The sequence below is a fragment of the Bubalus bubalis genome, chromosome X, assembly GCF_019923935.1.
Source record: "Bubalus bubalis isolate 160015118507 breed Murrah chromosome X, NDDB_SH_1, whole genome shotgun sequence".
Lineage (NCBI taxonomy): Eukaryota > Metazoa > Chordata > Mammalia > Artiodactyla > Bovidae > Bubalus > Bubalus bubalis.
In genome coordinates, this window is record NC_059181.1 from 17,266,441 (window position 1) to 17,286,900 (window position 20,460).

The 20,460-nt window shown below is 45.6% G+C and overlaps 1 protein-coding gene across 5 annotated transcripts in view; it reads right to left on the reverse strand.

Annotated features, from left to right (window-relative positions):
- Window positions 1–321: 321 nt before the first annotated feature.
- The window catches only part of CLCN4 (chloride voltage-gated channel 4), a 66,126-nt gene continuing 45,987 nt past the window's right edge, over window positions 322–20,460 (reverse strand). For 4 of the 5 annotated variants that reach the window (XM_006050690.4, XM_025276630.3, XM_044937202.2 and 1 more), the window contains 3 exons: window positions 19,623–20,021; window positions 12,798–13,014; window positions 322–3,538 (listed from right to left, as the gene is read on the reverse strand). In XM_006050690.4, coding sequence (XP_006050752.1) covers window positions 3,448–3,538; window positions 12,798–13,014; window positions 19,623–20,021 — 707 coding nt within the window. In that variant the 3' untranslated portion in view covers window positions 322–3,447. Of the gene's footprint in view, window positions 3,539–12,797; window positions 13,015–16,363; window positions 16,437–19,622; window positions 20,022–20,460 lie in introns of those variants that run through there. The other variant, XM_025276632.3, reaches the window with a different exon arrangement.

Here is a 20,460-nt window from a genome sequence, read left to right on the forward strand (position 1 = left end):
GCATCGGAATAATGAATACAATGAATGCTAAACAGATTTCGCATGTGTTGATAATTTAAAGGAATCGGTTCTCACCTAAGTGAAACAAACTGCTGGACATTTTTTTCAGTTTCTGTGACTTATTAGGGCCAAAAAAAAATAAATACCTATTGACATGTCCTCTCCTTTATCAAGTCATCGAGAAATTTCAAATAGAGAACTATGAGATTGCCACAGCAAACACTGAATATGGATTTGCTTCTAGCACACTTGCCTTTCCATAAAAGCCACATGCACATGGGCATTCCCAGGGGATGTGCTGAAAAACACAAGAAATACACGTCACACTCAGGATGCTCTTTATTTGCCATCTGTCCATCTACAATACATTCCCTCAGTGATAGAAAAAGACAGCAAGAAGTAGGTCAATGTGCCTCATTATGGAACTCCTTTTCCATTACATATTTATATCTTATTCACATAAAAAATCTATTCAGAGAGAACCCAGCAAGTTCTACGAATGTCTACAAACTTTGGTTCTGGAAAAAGAAACAAAAACAGTATTCAACTTGAGTCAGAGTTCCAGAGTTACTCATCTCGTTCACCAGATCACCAGGTAAAGTGGACGAAGTTCTACATGCGGATACAGCGCACTTCAGAATCCCCATCCACGTGCAACAAAGGGCCCAGCGGTATGTTCCCTGTGAGTCTGTCTGAGGCCAGGATCAGCGGCTAGTCAGGGCTCCAGGGGAGGCAGGCAGTTGACTCTGGCAGTGGTGCTACAAGCCCCCCATCCCAGCCCTGACCCGGGTGTCCAATGCTGGCCCTCTAAGCCCCACAGTTGACTCTAAGCTAAGCACTGGGGGAGAGGACATGAGCCCATGGTTGACCTCAGCCCAGAGTCAACTCCCCGCTCCTCTCCTCTCCTCTTTCCAGGCCTCAGCTGGAGGAGGGCGAATTCTGTGGTTATACTGAACTTTGGCTGTCTGTTCACCGTTTTGTGTTCCCTTCTGAAGCTCCATGTTTCAGCTAACAGGGTGTCCTGGATTATATAAATCCAGGCTATGACTAAAACTCTTTGGAAAGCCTATATAGGAGTAAGAGGGGAACTACATTAAGACTTTTGAGGACTGAAAGCCCAGGAGAATTCAGCTTCACTCGCACTGTTCCATGGAAACCTCAACAGCAACAAAACATTATGATCCATCACTCAGTACGTAGGTCCTGGGAGTGCGACCACAAATGTCATTCTCTTATAGGACCTAAGATTATATTCTACTACCACAGACCGTTCCAAACTGAAGTAGCTGTCTGCTGTTATTTGGAAGGAGGCCAGTTAATTACAGACACATTTTCCATACTTTTGTCAGCAGGATCTGACTTCAACTCCTTTAAGTTTTCAGTCAGGTTAAACCCATCAGTATATTTTCTTGTATCTACTAGAAGTTTCACTGAAACCCTCTTATAGATGGGTTTCTCTCCAGAATAAACATTTTTATTAGGGCTAAGAAAGGATGGCTTCTGATTGGGAGTGCCAGGTCGAATCCAAGAGGGGAGGGGGCTGTAAGGTCACGGGAGAGTGTTTGATGGGGTCAGCAAGACAGAGGGGGAAGATGGCAGGAAGAACAATGACAAACACACAATGACAGCATCCAATAGAGTAGACGCCATCCCCCTCACAAGGGCTAATCCCCCTTCCTTAGTCAGAGAATTTCAATCTCACTGAGTGCAACATGCCTACATAGCTAAATACTCTCCTTCCCAGACTAATGTGCAGTGGGGGGCACCAGAATTTCAGCCAATGGAGGTAAGCCAATCATCTCTAGGAAAGCTCTGTGTTTCCCCCGCACACAATACACCTTGTCACCTGCCTCTTCATTCCTCTTCCAGCTTTTAGAGAGCAGTTATCAGATCTGGCAGGTCAGTGACCATCTTGTGACTATGAGGCAGGAAGCCAATGGGTAAGGGGTAAGGATGTGGAGAAAAAGTACCAAAGGCCATGAGTCATCAAGGATACCCAGTCCTGAGAGCCCACCTCCAGGTTTCTTAGTCCACTCTTCACTGTGTGTTTTCTATTATTTGCAGCCAAATGCACACCTGATACATCAAGAGCCAATGATGAGACTGAAAAGGATGAGGATGACTCAGGGAAAAGGAAAGAACAAAGACAAAAGGGAAAGGACAAGGGGCATCAATCTTACCGAGATCACCCAGTGGACCTAAGAAACATAGCTTAATTCCTTCCCACAGACACAACCGAAGTCCTGACTAAAAGAATAAATGTATCATTATGTTCAACTCAAAGATGCTCAAATTGGCTGTCTCAAATTTAACTCTGTCCTCCTGTGCTCTGATTGCTAATATGAAAGTGCATGCTTATACATTAAAGCTGGATGTTTTGCATCCTACAGAGAGGAGAATGGAACAGATTTAGAATCAATTTAGTATTTCTCTTGCAATCCATTTGGAGGAGTTCCCACTGAGAACTCATCTGCCTTACCCTCTCGGCAGCCGTATTTAATAAGATCTGAGAAGAAAAATAAGCACTAACACTGGGTAGTCTGTTTTGACATTTGTATATGCTATTTGGAAATTCAAGTCACTATGGCAAGCTGGCAGAATATAGGACATGGCCCTTGGAAAGCGCTAGACTGATCAATATTTAAGAATGCACAGGCAACAGCAATAAATGAAGCAGATGCAATGGAGATGCAAATCAATGATGGGTATGTATACCCTCAAAATAAGGACAAATCTCTTTCTGTGGCAGGAAACAGCGCAGCACTAAACGCTCCAACAGTTCGTTGTGCAGTCCCCAGATGATAGTCTTGCATAGAGAAATGTTTTCTTCATATTCAACAAGGCAGAAGACCCAATCTAGGTTCAGAAACTGAGGGATAAGCAATAAAACAGGCTGAGAACAGGAGCCAGCAATGGCTCGTCACAAGTGAACCCACTAGCATACTTGCAGCTTTCGCTATGTTCACATTTAATTTCTTTTTCTTTTCCAACAAAGTAAGTGCAAATATCTTTAGTCTGATTCAGTAACATAGCAGCCAAACCTCAGGAACCAATAAATAAGGACACTGACACGCCAATACCCCTTGGCCTTTCAGATTCAAAGCTTTACCAACACCAGCCTGCAACAGAAGGGGCAAATGTTTCTTGACTCAGCAATTGTGTTCCAGATCCTTGTACAAACCACATCGTTTACCCCCACCCACATGCCCCCACAGCAGTTACTAAACTCACAAGACAGCTTGAAACTCATAAGGGGTTAAAGCTATAAAATGCCTACTCATAGATGTATATTTTTTTAAGTTTCATTCTTTTCCCCTTCCTTTCAAACAAAGCTTTTGTTTCCGCTGCTCCCAGTGCATGACCATTCATTAGGATAATAACTATCATTTGTTTATTTCTTTCCAATGATACAGTTGTATTTTTCTCAAAGAAACTACCATCTTGTTTCTAATTAAACATGATGGATTCAGGGTCCTGGTTTGCCATCTGGGCCATATGTCTCAGAACATCCTTTTTCGTGATGATGCCAAGAAGTCTCCTGGAGAAGAAACAAAATAGAGAAAAAAGGTCAGCCTTGCAATATTGATTCACACCTCTCTCTGATCCCCAGCGCCCTTCCCACCCAGGCACAGGGAGAGACCACATTTCCCAGCTATCCTTGCAGATGGATAGGGCCAACTGAGAGAGCTCTGGCCAATGGCTTGTGGGTGGAGGTGAGCAATGGCCCTCCCAAGTCACCTGCACATTTCCTCTCTTATTTGATGGTTCCAGATAAAGGAGCCAGTAAAGGACTCTGAGGTCACAGAGGATGAGTCGGGAGCCATTAGATTCAAAGACCTGGGCCCTGGGATGACTGTGTGGTGCAGAGCTCACACCTGCTGCAATTCATACTGGACGTGAGTGACATGGGAGAAAAATTAACCTTTATTGTGTTTGGCCACTGATATTACAGGCTTGCTTATTACTGTGGTAAGCCTATGATGACTAATATATACTCACCCAATTTTTAAGAATATAATCAGTTAAAAGGGGCTTACAAAAGCCAATGTCGAAACTTGATCACACTGCAGAAATCCCATGTGTAAGGCATTTTAAGTGTAAGAAGTTTTAAGTATAACAATTGGTTCAATTTTAAATCTATCTTACTGGAAGGGTAAAGTTTGACATTCATGTCTGACTATTTATATAAGTTACCTCCTCTTCCAAAGTTCCATGGCTGTCTCCTTACAAAAACAATGCCAGTTCCCAGAGCCCCTGGTATAGGGCCACCTATACTGTAAACTGTCCAACTCCTACTTTTTACAAACACCATGTGAACAGTGTTCCTGGGTCATGAACACACACTTGCACAACTGTTCATGGCAGCCCTTGTCTCTGCTCGATTTTATTGAATATTTAAATGAACATGTATACCTGTGGCGGATTCATTTTGATATTTGGCAAAACTAATACAATTATGTAAAGTTTAAAAATAAAATAAAATAAAAAAATAAAAAAAAAAAATCAGAAAAAAAAAAAATGAACATCTGCTGGGGTCAAATCACGCCCCTTGGGGAAAGTGAAAGGAGTGAAAGAAGAGGATGTACACAAGTCTCCAGGGAAAAGAAGTTCCATTGCAAACTTAACCTCACCTCATCTCCATCATCCCCAAGAAGAGGCGAACAGAGAAGGATGGCAGTCTCACCCTGGAATATTGTATGGCTATTAAAACGAAAGGTTTCTGGGGCTTCCCTGGTGGTCCAGTGGTTAAGACTCTGCTTCCAATGCAAGGGGTGCAGGTTCAATCCCTGGTTGAGGAACTAAGATCCCATAGGCCACACAAGGGTTAACCAAGAAAAAGAAAAGATTTTTTTTTAAATGGCAGGTTTCTCCTATCTGTGAAAAATGATGATATACCAAAAAATATGAAAACAAAGCTGTACTACACTGCCATTTATTTAATTAAAGCCAAAGTATCAAGCTCATCTCTTACTAATAGGAAGTGAACATGAAGATGGGGGCACAAGTACTCATAGCAGTATTGCAGTAAGGTATAGCCGGTGAAATGGACAGTGGTCAGTGAAACTGTAAGATCAGAATTCTGACTTCTTTGTCCATGACCACGTTGGACCTTAACCTTGAAAAAGGGATTGATTTCTTGTGTTAGTTTCCCCATCTATCACACCCTGGGGCAGAGAGGGACTTCTTTCCCTCCATCTCACTGGAACGTCTTCACGAGAGAGGGAAAGAGCAAGAAGGGCCTTTAAAAGCATGATACAAAGGCTTCCCTGGTGGCTCAGTGGTACAGAATCTGCCTGTTAACGCAAAAGACATGGGTTTGATCCCTGGTTCAGGAGGTTCCCACATATGCCACAACTACTGAGCCTGTGCTCTGGAGCCAGGGAACCGCAACTGCTGAGCCCACGTGCCGCAACCAGTGCAGGCTGCACCCCTAAAGCCCGTGCTCCACAATAAGAGAAGCCACTGCAATGAGAAGCCCACACGCAGCAAGGAGGAGGGGCCCCCACTCACTGCACTAGAGAAGAGCCTGTGCAGCAACCAAGACCGAGCAGAGCCCAAAACTAAATAAGTAAGTCTTTAAAAAGCATACTACCAATGTATGGCAAAACCACTCCAATATTGTAAAGTAATTAGCCTCCAATTAAAATAAATAAATTTATATTTAAAAAATAAATAAATAAAAAGCATACTAAACTAATTACAAATAGAACGTCCAGAGAATCTAATATAGTTTTCATACGTGAAAAGGAATAGTAGTAACTCTCTTCCTTCTCAGTAACACCCATACGGAATACAAGGTAAAGAGAAAAAGAGCAGATATGACAGTAACTTCTGTGTGACTGAGTCAAATTTGTTTTTCCTAGTTAACTGCAAAAAATGAAGATAACTGGAAATTAGCCAGCAGTTTACCTCTAAACAAGACAGTAATAAGGTTTATAATAATCACATTTATAACATATTTATGTTAAATTGCTTGAAGTGTTTAAAAGAACAAGCTACATTAAATTTTAGTTAATGTTTAATATTATACATTGTCAATAGAGAAAGTAAATAATTGACTATGAAACTTTAGAAATATTACAGGTAAAATGCTGACAGTGTTTTTTAAAAAAACATGCTGAACAAAAAGAATAATGGCAACACAGAAGACAAAACCGAAAGAAAGCACTACAACTAAAAGCAATAGTCTCAAAAACTGGAGGAAAAATGTATCAAGCACAATAGAATTAGAAAATCAACATTTTGCAACCCTCAGTGCAATCATTAGTTTAGTCAATCATTTATCAATGGATTCCCAAACCACTGCGTAAATGGTTGCTGGAAAACAGAAAATTCACATGGTCTCAAAGTATCCCTCCACAGATTACATACAAAGAGAAAAATGTCCCCTTATACCAGAGCGCTCTGGCCATCACCACCTCATCCCAGTGATGGAGCTTATCACCAGTCAAGTCAGAAAAGCTGACATTATGACATCATCAATATTGGAACATTGCCCGAAGCTACTTGAAAAAAATCAAACCATGAGGAAGCAATCAAACAAATTCACAATGTGGGACTACTGGTCTGAACTCTTAAAAACAAATCTAGGTCATAAATAACAAGGAAAAAAGACAGGATGCTCTTCTAGATAGAGACTAAAGAAGCAAAACAAACCAATGCAATGTGTGAACACTGAAGGAATTCTGGACTGAAAATGATATGAACTAGATAGTGAATGATATACTTAACTACTGTTAATTTTGCATACAGCTCCATGGTTATGAAAAAGAATGTCCTTAGTCTTAGAAAATGTATGCTTCAAATATAACTGCCCAAACTTGGAAACACCGAAGACGTCCTTCAGTGGGTGAGTGAATCAACAAACTGGTCCATCTAGACAATGGATATTACTCAGCACTAGAAAGAAAAACCCCACTCCAGTACTCTTGCCAGGAAAATCCCATGGACTGAGGAGCCTGGTAGGCTGCAGTCCATGAGGTCGCTAAGAGTCAGGCACGACTGAGCGACTTCCCTTTCACTTTTCACTTTCATGCACTGGAGAAGGAAATGGCAACCCACTCCAGTGTTCTTGCTTGGAGAATCCCAGGGACAGAGGAGCCTAGTGGGCTGCCGTCTACGGGGTCACACAGAGTCGGACACGACTGAAGCAACTTAGCAGCAGCAGCAGAAAGAAAAACAAGCCATCAAGCCAGGGAAAGACATGGAGGAACCTGAAATGCACACCCCCTCCCTCCCCTACACACTGTGTGACTCCAACTCTATGACGTTCTGGAAAAGGCAAAACGATGGAGAGAGTAAAAGATCAGTGGTTACCAGAGGTTGAGGGGAGGGAGGGATGGACAGACAGACCACAGAGGATGTTTAGGGTTGTGAAACTATTCCTGATGATACTGCAATGGTGGATACATGTCATTATGAATTTATCCAAACCCACAGGATGCACAACACCAAAAGTGAACCCTAAAGTAAATGATTACTGTTGTTTAGTCACTTAGTCGTGTCTGACTCTTTTTGCGACCCCATGAATGTTAGCCCACCAGGCTCCTCAGAATACTGGAGTAGGTTGCCATTTCCTCTTCCAGGGGATCTTCCCAACCCTGGGATCGAAGCTGCATCTCCTACGTTGGCAGGTGGATTCTTTACCACTGAGCTGGATCATAGTTAATAATAACATCTCAATACTGGCTCATTGAGGACAACAAATATAAACCATAAATGTAAGATGTTAACAGGAAGAGAAACAGAGAGGACCAGAGAGGGAACTCTGTACTTTCTGCTCAATTATTTTGTAATTCTGAATGGCTCAGAAAATACAGTCTATTAATTCAAGAAGACAAAATTCTTACGAGAGAAGAAAGTGGTTGTCTGAATGGAAGGGTCAGGGGTGGTGAAGGAGGACAGAGCTAAGAACCGTTGTTCCTTCCAGCTATGTAGGGCTTTCCTAGTGGCTCAGATGCTAAAGAATCTGCCAGTGACATGGGAGACCCAGGTTCTATCCCTGGGTTAGGAAGATCCCCTGAAGAAGGGAATGGCTACCCACTTCAGTATTCTTGAGCTTCCCTGATGGCTCAGACATTAAAAAATCTGCCTACAACACAAGAGACCCAGGTTCAATCCCTGGGTCAAGAAGACACCCTGGAGAAGGAAATGGCAATCCACTCCAGTAGTCTTGCCTGGAGAATCCCATGGACATAGGAGTCTGGTGGGCTATAGTCCATGGGGTTGCAAAGAGTCACACAACCGAGCAACTAACACTTTCTTCCTTCTAGCTATTTGGAGCTACTTGACTTTAACCATTTTTATAGATCAGTGACTAAAACACATTTCTAAAATTTATAAAAATACAGTAAAATCAAAGATGCTCCATAAAACAAGATGCTATTATCCTAAATCTGCCAAGGTGAGTCTGAGTTCTGATGGAGTCAGCTTGTACTGCCATAAGAAAGTACCACAGACTATGTAACTTAACAACAGAAATGTATGTTCTCCTGGTACTGGAGGCTGGGAAGGCCAAGATCAAGGTGCTGGCCAGTTTGGTTTCTCCTGGGTGTGTAGACGGCCACCTTTTGGCTATGTACTCACACGGCCTGTTTCTCTATGCAGGCATCGCCAGTGTCTCCTCTCCTTCTAAGGACATCAGTCCCATCTGATTACAGATGGTACTTTTATGACCTCATTTAACCTTAACTCCCTCCTTAAAGTGGGCTTCCCTGGTGGCTCAGTGGTAAGGAATCCACCTGCCAACGCAAGAGATGCAGGTTCAATCCCTGTGTCGGGAAGAGCCCCTGGAGAAGGAAATAGCAACCCACTCCTGTATTCTTGCCTGGGAAATGCCACAGACAGAGGAGCCTTGTGGACTACAGTCCATGAGGTCGCAGAGAGTCAGACATGACTGAGTGACTCAGCATGCATACACACACCTCCATATAGACACTGTCTCCAAAGACAGCCATATTGGAGGCTGGAGCTTCAGTGTATGAATTTGGGGCTTGGGGACACAAAATTTAGTCCATAACAGTCCTTCAACTCCCTTTAAAATAAAAAAATGAATAGTTAGAAGGCAAGAAGCTTATGCCTATAATACACAACTAAGAGTGTGATCATCAGAGAAGTAGCAGCATGTGAAAGGAGGAAGAACCTTTTCATCCGAGGTGGAAGGAGTTCTGAGGCTGGCGGCCACCAATCAGCAGACAGTCGTTCAGCTTAAAAGTCTCTTCGGTCCTTACGGACATTTGTATTTGAAAGCCTGGCTCAGGACACCACGCTCCAGAACACTTGGAGAACATAACTCAAACTGGATGATACCCATGTTCCTTGGTGGATGACAAGCTCCTTGATTTTCTTTTTTGTAACACTTTTTGAGACTCCTCCAGTTCTCCCTCACATAGAAGCTCATCAAGATGCTGAAGAAACCAATATTGCTTTCAAAAAAAAGACTTGGTAGCATCTGCAAAGTGACAAGAACTTAACTGTAACACACACAGGCACCCTTCCCATAACTATAAAGCCTGGGTTTTGTTTCCTTATGTCCATCCTTAAGACAGTATCAAAACACTAGGCATCTGCAGTCCTGACAGCCCTGTCTTAAAGCTTGGTAACTATAATGTCTGAAAGTCAAGCTGGTTGTAACAGTTCTGGGGAAATACGGATTCAGGAGCTGCCTTGGATTCAGGCATAAATTGTGCCCTGGTCTGCGAAAGTAATTCAGTTCAATCCAGTTCAGTCGCTCAGTCATGTCCGACTCCTTGTGACCCCATGGACTGCAGCATGCCAGGCTTCTCTGTCCATCACCAACTCCCAGAGCTTGCTCAAACTCATGTCCATCGAGTCAGTGATGCCATTCAAATATCAAAAAAGAAGAAAGATAAGCAACCTCCCAGAAGGAAGCAGCATTCAATCCAAGGGGGTTTATTAGTGGTATGAAATGTCCTACTTGATCTAAATCAAGTGTTTCAATGTCCAGCCTCTTTGGATAGCAGTTCAAGTGAATCTGTGGAATGATAAACAGTCCATCTATGACCATGAACATAATTCAGATTAGAGCACCAGGGCTCTTGTGAGAAGACCACCCTGGTCAGGACCTCAAGGCCCACCTAGCATCTCCTCTGCTCCCTTTTTCTTTCTAGATACTCTATGGGGGAAATCCCAAATTCACTCTTGGCCACTGGACACTTCCAAGACTTCAACTTTATGAGGACAAAGACTTCTCTGGCTACTGGTCTGGTTTCATGATCACCATAGAGCCCAGGCCCTGAGAAGTCCTTCAGACTACACTAGTCAAGGGTACGAGCTGTGGGGCTCGGCCAAGAGTTGGGACGGTACATGGTGATGGAACAGATCAAAAACACGAGCTGGCTTGAGCCGGGCCTGCCCTGGCTCAAAGCCCGAGGAGATGAAAGGCCCCGCAAACAAGGATCTCCTGCCAGCACTAACGTATCAGCATCTGTGTTTGTTTAAAGTATGTACAGTGAGAGAGAGTGAGAGCGATTTTGTGTTCTCACAGAACATTCGGAGCCAATTTCGGCACCCAGATCTTCACAGGAAAACCTCATGGGGCTCCGTGAGGTGTGAGCAGGCGTCAAGGGCAGAATTTCCTGCCAGAACTGAAAATTCCAATGATAACTGACGTGGGATTATTATTTTAAAGGGAAAGAGAAACTGCTAGACACTTGAGACGACACGGGTGATCGCGGTGGTATTTCTGCCGAGCACTGGAAATTCAAGCACATCAGTGGGCTTCAGTCGTTTATAAAGTGGGGACCTTGACCAGCGGTAGCCCCTGGGAGCTGGTTACAAGTACAATTCTCAGGGCCCCTCCCAGATCGGAAGGATCAGTAACTGCAGGAGGGCCTGGTACTCGGGGTTTAACCTGAAGGTTTACTCCTCTCAGATTCTGATGCCTGCTCAAGTTTGAGAACCACTGGGTGCCAATCCACCAGTAGAGGGGAAGTACCGGGTAGTCCAGTAGTTAAGACTGTGCACTTCCACTGCAGTGTGCCCAGGTTCAATCCCTGGTCTAGGAACTAAGATCCTGCAAGCTGCACAGCTGGACCAAAAAAAAAGAACCCACCAGGAAAAATAATCTCTAGCCTCAAATGCTTATTCATCTGTTCATTGACTGTCCCTCCTCAAGCACAAGACACCCACCAGCTGCAGTCAGAGCTAAGGAGGACACTCATCCTGTCAGCTAGGAGTTCTCTGGGTCAAGTGCAAATTCAGCCCCTTGCAGAGACCTGTGCTGCCCGCCATGAGCAAGGCGGCAGGAAGAAATCTCTCCAAGTGAGGGGTGCTTGCTGTGTGCTCAGTCGCTCAGTCGTGGACGACTCTTTGCGACCCCATGGACTGTAGCCTGCTGACAGAGGCTCCTCTGTCCATGGGGATTCTCCAGGCAAGAATACTGGAGTGCGTTGCCATGTCTGCCTCCAGGGGATCTTCCCAACCCAGGGACTGAACCTACATCTGCCTGTCTCCTGCATTACAGGCAGATTCTTTACCCATGAGTCACCTGGGAAGCCCAAGTGAGGTGTGCTCTGTGGCTACCCCAGGCCGCGAGCCCAGGGACACTCAGCTGGAACAGGAGTATCACTTGGGCCTGACGAATCTTTGCTTTGATGGGGGCTGTGCTGTGCACTGGAGGGTGTTAAACAGCATCCCTGGTCTCTACCCACTGGATGCCAGTAGCAGCATCTGCCCCCTCCACTTATGACACCCCCAAATCACCGCAGGGCCAATCACCCTGCTTGAGAACTGCTGGGTTAACCAGGAGCGAGGTAGCCCTGGAAATTGTGTCAGAGAGTTGAGCCTCAGGATTCTAAAGGCCAAAACTGCTATTTCAGGTACCAATATCTCCATAGCTCATACCCTACCTCCCACCTCCAGCCCATAAAGCAATCAACTAGGCAGAGAATCCCAGGTTCCAAGCTACCTGAACCAGACCAATCCCTTCCTCCACCCAAGCTTCTGAGGCCCTCGCATTTCGGGAGAGCCCCTGAGCCCAAGGCCCGGCCCACAGGGCACTGCACGTCTCACACCATCATGAACCTTTGATCTCTACAGCACTGGTTTTCTGCTTCCTGATAACATGGTGCGAAAGCAATACTGCTGTGGCAGAGACCAAGCCACGAGCTACCAAAGCTCACGGCTCTGCGATCACACTGGAAAATATCAAGTCATTTTCAACAGGCTGGTGCATCAGGGAACAACTTGAGCACAATGTGCACCTCACGTTTGTGTGTGGTGATTTGTCTATGAGAAAAATCCAGAATGTAGCACCCAGTGGCATGGGAAAACCCAGCTGCAGCCCTCGCCATGCCCGCTTCCACAAGCCAATTGCACGGCTTTTTCAAGGTGAAGGGACTGATATCCTTCTTCTCAACCACTGCATGTGTGAAAAATGTGCGACAGTTTTTATGCGATTCCCATCTCTCTTTCTTAGTGTGTCACTGACGGAGTGTTGGAGCATCGTGTGCCTCAAGCTATTTTTCTCATCAGCTCTGAGATTTTCCTTGCTCATTTTAGCAGAACAGGGTGAACCTTCTCCAGGAACCTGGACCACTGTGGGGGCTGGGATAGGGAGCCCCAGCCCCTCCCCACGGGTTCCTCCCCTTTAGACTCAAACTTCAGCCTCAGGGCAGAAGACAGCAGCCCCACTCGGAAGCCTTCTTCCAAGCCTGCTGGCATCTCCTCCTGCACTCGCCACAGCCTACTGACATCTCTTAGGAGGACTGGTCCCTGGTCCCCATCAGCCTCCCATGGGCCCTTCATCTTGTGCCCCCCAGGGTCCGGCCACTCACCCGCTCCGGGTCACCAGGCACTGGCGGAGCCCCAGCTTCCGGAAGATGTCCACCACCGTTTCCATCGGGGTGTGGTCGGTGACTGTGAAAGGGCTGAGGTTCAAGACGCGCCGCAGCTTCAGGGGCTGTGGGCTGTTGGCCGGCAGTTCGGGGGGCTCCTCAGTGAAGTACATGACCGAGTCGCTTACGATACCCTCCTGCCTCTGTCTGGCATTCTCTGGAAGGGGCCAGCAGGACAGTGAGCTGCACAAGACTCCCGTGTGGAGTCCCTCTCCCCATTCCAGCCCAACCCACCCCACCCACAGCCATACATGACTCCCCCTCCCCAACAACCTTGAATCCCACAGAGAAGGGGAGCAGAGGGCAAACTGTACACTCCTAATGAGAGGCTTCAGCCAAACAGTGGTGGAATTGGCATCTCTTTCTCTTAAGCTAATGCTGTGCGAGACTCCCCTGCTGGTGTGTGACCTGATCATCCATTGCAAAGACTTGCAAGATGGGCCTGAGCAGGATGGCTCCTTCCTGGGAATGCACTGCCTTTGCCTGGACGCCAGGGCACCCCTGCTTTCCTAACACACCTCATCAGGGGCTGAACTGTGACATGAAAATGAGCTGCCCAATGACCTTAATACATTGCTTTGTTGTGTTTTCACAAACTAACTTACAATGAGCCCAAATGGCATTTATAAATCCTGAAAGGAACAAGAAACCAAGAGGACCATCCCAGACTTATAGCCCAGAAACACAGCCTAATTCCAAATATAAGCCTTGGGACCAAAAAAATAGCCCTAGAAAAGCTGCATTCCCCACTCCTCCCCCACTGCCAATCCTTTGGATTGTCTCTCTTAAAAAAAAAAAATGGGCCATTTTGTGGATTTCACAAAGAAAGACAGTAACACTGTTATGGTAACAATTAGCCTATTTCTATCTGTAGACAGGCCCATGTGAAAAAAAGCTGCAGAAAAAGTAGGGTAACAGGAACTCATTAGAAATACAGCTTTATGTGGTACTAGAAACCCAGGCTATTTTAAGTCACACATGAAATAAATCCATCGGTCTCCAGATATTTCTCCAAGGCGATTTTCCTTCTGTTGGAATTTTAATCTTTCTTTTGGTTCATGGGAAAAGGTTAGGGAAAAGGTACAGCAAGGCTTGCCTTAAAATGGATCCTGGTTTCTATAATACACTTTTTTGCCTTCTCAAAGACGACTATTCACCTATATTGTTCTTTGAAAAATAAAAATTCTAACTGCTGGCTCTAAAGCCATTTATTGCCACAGAATACTCTAATGGAAAACTGGCAGCATTCGGGGTCAGACTGAGTTTGAAAAGGGGTCTCTGTTTAAAAGGGGAACAGAGGGCCCGCTGGGCAAATGCCTGCACAGTATGTGCGTCAGATTCAATTGAGTTACATCAAATGGAGTAAGATTCAACCCCAAATACCAGATGACACTGGTGCACAACGTGTTTGCAGATGTAGATGCCACGCAATACACACTACACATTTCTCTCCTAAATCAAGACACATCTATCCTAAAACACTAAGGTGAGAAGCAACAGTCAACACACACTTACTACTCATTTTTATGAAAGTGAAAGCATTAGTTGCTCAGTCGTACCCAACTCTTTGCAACCCCATGGAATGCAGCCCACCAGGCTCCTCTGTCCATGGGATTTCCCAGGCCAGAATACTGGAGTGCGTTGTTATTTCCTTCTCCAGGGGGATCTTCCTGACCCAGGGATCAAACTTGGATCTCCCGCATTACAGGCAGATTCTTTATCATCTGAGCCACCAGGGAAGCCTACTCATTTTCATAGACAGGTTGATTTTCTCAAAGTCCCACATAATAGGAATTTCACCTATTTCAACAGCCCAGTTGAACATCAGGTTTAGATCAAGTCACAAATCCCAATCAGGAACTGATCACATGGATTTGTTGAACCCCTCATAAAACCAAATACAACTTAGCCAACTGTGGATCCACTTGTTGAAATAAATAACAAGCTTCTATTGCCTCTGAATATACTGATTGAGTTAGAAGCCCTGATTCTAACAGCACTGAGCTCTGTTATTTCTTGCTCAGTGCTGTGTTCCCAGTGCCTGGACAATGCCTAGAATACAGCAGACACAAAACAGATATTTGCCAAATGCATGCATGAGTCAATCATTCAAACCGAATGAATGAGTGAGTAGGTCTACTGACCATCAGCGCCCTTGGCTCTGCCTCCCATACACAACACAGTCTATCTCACAAAGGAGGCATTAGAGGAAAGCCTTGAGCTCTCCGCTGCTGAACAAAAAGGCCCCAGCTGCAGTCCACAAAAAGGCACTTGCTAGCAGCAGTATGATCATCATGTCAGGTTCACGGAGGGTAATGAGCAAAGTGTTGATGAAGTGAATTTCACAAACTGTCACAGGCCAAGAAATTTTAAAAGACTGAGATGGTTAGATAGCCATCACTGACTCAATGGACATGAATGTGAGTAAACTCCAGGAAATAGTGGAGGACAGAGGAGCCTGGTGTGCTACAGTCCATGGGGTTGCAGAGTTGGACATGACTTAGCTACTCAACAAGTTACTGCAATGGCTTCAGAGCAATGGTTCTCAACTGGGAGGAATTCTGCCTCCACCCTCAGGGTAGAGCACAAGGATAATACTACAGTTCAAAGGTACGCACCTCTCAACAAAGAATGATCCAGCCCCTATGTCAATGGTTGAGAAACTCTAATCATATTTTTAGGGAGGTAATACTCTATCATCCTGTTCATTAAAAATGCTTCCACAGATAAATGAGGTCCTACTGTAGAGCACAAAGAAGTATATTCAATATCCTGCAATAAACTATAATGGAAAAGAATATGAATAATAATGAATGTATATCTATGTATAACTGAATCACTTTGCTATATAGGAGAAAGTAACACAAGATGGTAAATCAACTATACTTCAATAAAAAATCGAAATTTAAAACAATTTTAATATTAAAAAAGCTTAGGCAGATGCCAGATATTGAAGTTTAAAAAAATAAAAGCTTCCATAAAACACACATAACTAACAAGAAAGGTTAAAAAGGAAAACTAGAAGCAACTATAGTGGCGGTCAGTACAAAGCTGTTGTGGTTAAAAAAAAAAAAAGAAGTAAAAACTATTTAGAAGAAAAAGTAGATTATTTTGTGACAAATTATAGCTTATAAGGGTTTCCTAGGTTGCATCAGTAGTTAAAAAAAAAAACATGCCACCTCAATGCAGGAGACATAAGAGACACTGGTTCAATCCCTGGGTCAGAGGATCCCCTGGAGGAGGGCATGGCAACCCACTCCAGTATTCTTGCCTGGAGAATCCCAAGGACCGAGGAGCCTGGCGGACTACAGTCCATGGGGTCGCAAAGAGCTGGACACAACTGAAAGACTTAGCATGCATATAGCTTATAAGGCATGGAGAAGTCCCTCTGCACGTATGTTTTCATCCCCAGCAGAAAGAAGCAGATGACACCACTGTTCCCCATGGCCTCTTCCATCATTAACAGCGCTCCCAGGAAGAAACCTCTTCAGGGACAAAGAGCTCACCCAACAGATCAGACACGTTTCTTGGTGCTCAGTTCTGGACAGAGAGCCCTTGTAAGCAAGCCTCTTCCATACGCTGGAGAATCATCATCAAATCATCCACCAGGCAAAAAAAAAAAAAAAAAAAAGAGAGTTCCCTTAACTCTGGCCCATGATTCTAACTTTCCATCCCTTTAATCATCTTTGTGGCTTCCCATGGAGTCCTCTCTGGGTCTGTCCTCACTTAATTGCAGAATTCAAGACGAGAAGAGCCTGAGCCTGCTGAATGCAGCAAGAGCCGCATCACTGCAAAGAGTGCCAAGAAGTAAAGTCCCATGTCCCAGGACCTTGCCCAGGGCCATATACTGCCCCACATGTATGTGATGGTGAAGGGGGCCACATGTACTAGCTGCTCTCCAACAAAGACAGCAGCTATGGTTTGGCATACCAGAGATGGACTGGAAATACAACATTCCCAGCTTCATAGGAGCAACTTATATACTATTTTAAACATGACATGTAAGAAAAAAAAATGTTCTTTGTCTCATCTACTGGGCTTCCTTGGTGCCTCAGTGATAAAGAACCCACCTGTCAATGAAGAGGCATAAGAGACTTGGGTTTGATCCCTGGGTTGGAAATATCCCCTGGAGAAGGGCCGAGTGCTCACTCCAGTATTCGTGCCTGCAGAACTCCACGGACAGAGGAGCCTGGCAGGCTACAGTCCATGGGGTTGCAAAAGTCGGACACAACTAAAGTGACGTAGTACACATGCACCAGTTTTTTCTTATCTTGTATCTATCTAAAATCTCTGCTTCTGAGTTCCCTGGAAGGGAAACTGGCTTGGAATCATTACTAGCTCAATTGTGCTCAAGCTCAATCAAGTCAGACTCTCTGCAACCCAGTGGACTGTAGCCCACCAGGCTCCTCTGTCCAAGGGGATTCTCCAGGCAAGGATAATGGAGTGGGTTGCCGTATCCTCTTCCAGGGGATCTTCCCGACCCAGGGATCGAACTTGCATCTCCTGCATTGGCAGGCAGATTCTTTACCACTGAGCTACCTGGGAAGCCCCTATTAGCTCAACGCTCAGGTCCTTTTTCTGTATCCACAAAAGGGCATCTCATTCCACAAACACTCCACCAGGGTACTGGACTCTTCTGGAAGGAAAATAGCTTTTCTGACTGCTCACACCCAAAGACACCTTACCTTCCCAGAAGCCATGTAAATAGCAGCTTTCATACTATTTTCCGTCTGATGGAAAGCATATAGGTACTATTTACACTGTGTGCTGCCTCTCCAAACACTTCAAACATAGCTTCTAGGAGAGCACTCAGTTGGCAAGCTGAAATTTCTTCTCGAACTGGTTGATGACAATTACTGCTTCCCACTTGATTACAGTAATGGGTTTCAGCAAAATTAGTAAGCTGTCTCCTAGCAGGTGTGCCTGCAGCTACACAATAGGTAATGGATTCTGTGACATTTATTACTTGAGTTTTAAAATTTCAACCTTTGCTTAAAAGATTTTAGGGATTGAATAAATTTTTTTAAAGGCTGCTGATTACATTAATTTAAAACAAACCCAACCTACTATACAACTTTTTTTAAAAATTTCATTATTTATAAGGCTATAGTCATGCCTAAAGGCACCTACCTATTAAGTGACAGGACCTATAATAAAGAGAAAGCAAATGTGCTTTTGTGTCTAAAACATACAATCAATTGTTGCTTTGGAAAGAAGTAAATATGTTTCAGCAACATGCTAAAATTAGACACTATAGCCTGCTTAAACTTATTTTTATAAAGCCTTTGATGAAGATACTTTAAAAATCTTTTAAAAGCTATTTTACATCGTGAAAAAGTTCTAGAAATTCAAATGGAGAGCCTGCGAAATAGTTAACAAAGGGCGGGGATAAGCAAAGGTATGTTCCCAGTGAGGTGCTCCTGCCATCGCACCTGGAAAAGTCCCTGAGGCAAACTTCATAAACGTTCTGGAAGTTCAATTATCAAGGGCACACGGGAGTTAGGCCATGGGCCCCCAGCATACTGCAAGACAGAGGAACATGCTGAGCGGGAGGGCATTCATGTTGACCTCGCACCGAGGATGCGTTCTGTGGCTCCTTACCCCGGCTGCATCAGGAGGTCTGGCAGCACCACCACAGGGATGAGGGGAGCGCTGCTCCCTGCCAGGGCCTTCACAGACTCACACCTAGGCCTGTCTTTGTAATCCTTCTGCCTCCTGCTCCCCTTTCAAGGTGCCCATCCATAGGTCGACAGGGGACCTCAGGCTTGAGCCGCCCATCTCTGGGACATAACAAACACCTGGGCACCATTTCCTCTCTCCTCTCCCAAGTGAATAGCCTGCCCCTTGGCACAGCTCGCCCAGTTAGCCTGTGAGGAGGAAAAACATCCCACAGTACTGACTTGACCCACATGGAACCCACGTGACTTGACCTGCTGGAACCAGACATGACGTCATGAAGTGACGTGAAGGGCTTGAGTGGTGCCGAGGGAGGTTTCTGAGGCAAAGAACTCAGCATCTAGGTCAGTGAGCCCCCAGGAAGTCCATGGGCGCTGGCCCATTCACAAAAATGGGGTTTCACTGTTTCATTAAATGGGAACTAACTGAGGGACTGTGTCCTGCTAGGTGCCCTTCCCAGGAAGGGGGACACCGTGATCGCACTCCTTACTGGCCACTGCTGCTGTCAGCCACCCTACTCCATTGGCCTCCCACAAGAGTTTGAATAAATTCAGGTCAGAGCTACAGGTGCACAGCCCTCAAGTGTCGTGGTAAAGCTGCTCACTGATTGCTCCATTCAGAGCATGCACTCCTAATGTACAGTGACGAGATAGTTATTTTATGATCTTTTCATTAAAGTTTGATCGAAAAAAAGAGGGAGCTTGGGAGAAATGCAGGGTCTCAGGTGGCGCTAGTGGTAAAGAACCCACCTGCCAACGCAGGAGATGTAAGAGATGTGGGTTCGATCCCTGGGGTGGGAAGATCCCCTGGAGAAGGGAAAGGCTACCCACTCCAGTATTCTGGCCTGGAGAATCCCTGGACAGAGGAACCCGGAAAGCTATAGTCAATGGGGTCGCAAAGAGTTGGACACAACTGAAGCAACTTAGCAGGCAGGTACCACCCCAGACCTCCTGCAGTCTGGCCAGATCCCCAGGTGAAACGAACAAGCCTTCAGCTTGGCCTGAAGCCCCCTGACCCTCATCTACCCTCTCCAACCTCTTGGAGAATTTGGGGGCACATTTGTTCCTGGAGACTCCCTGCTTTACTCACTTATGGCAAGAATCAGCTCTCTCCTCTGGGCAAAGCCGATGAGGCGCTCTGAGTCCCTGGAGACGACCACAGGGAAGCCATTGTAGTCAGTCTCCTTGATGAGTGTCTCCACGTCCTCGACAGTCATGCTGTCCTGGGTGAGCACGGACAGGGGCGGCTCCCCCCGCCGCGGCCGCATGACATCAGTGGCCAGTGTGCGGTGGGTGAACTCGTCCTTCACATCCAGGAACGGGTACCCGTTCAAGTGGATGTGGGCCTCGTAGATGCCTTCCTTCCCAAAGGCATCGGCCACCCACTTGCTGGTCACGGCCGCTGCCATCAGGGGTACGATGTACTCGAGGCCTCCTGTCAATTCGAACATGATGACCACCAATGACACCGTCATCCTGGTAACACCACCTGCAACACAAGAGAGGAAGGGAATCGCAGGACTCCACTCCACACCTGGACACAAACTGTGGAGACCGACAAGCTGGCTCCGTCCTCCTGGCCCTTGTTCTACAAGAATGGTCCTACACGGTGCCCATGCTCGGACCTCGGTAAACACAGCCTCGCATCAGCACCATAAGTCCCATCTGTCTGGGTCTCCTCCTGTGAATGACAGTGAGCTGTCTATTTACCCAGGACCACACCCTCTGCCTGCAATGCGGGAGACCCAGGTTTGATCCCTTGGTTGGGAAGATCCCCTGGAGAAGGAAATGGCAACCCACTCCAGTACTCTTGCCTGGAAAATCCCATGGATGGAGGAGCCTGGTGGGATACAGTCCACGGGGTCACAAAGAGTTGGACACGACCGAGTGACTTCACTTTCACTTTCACACCCTTTGCATTTTGGTGA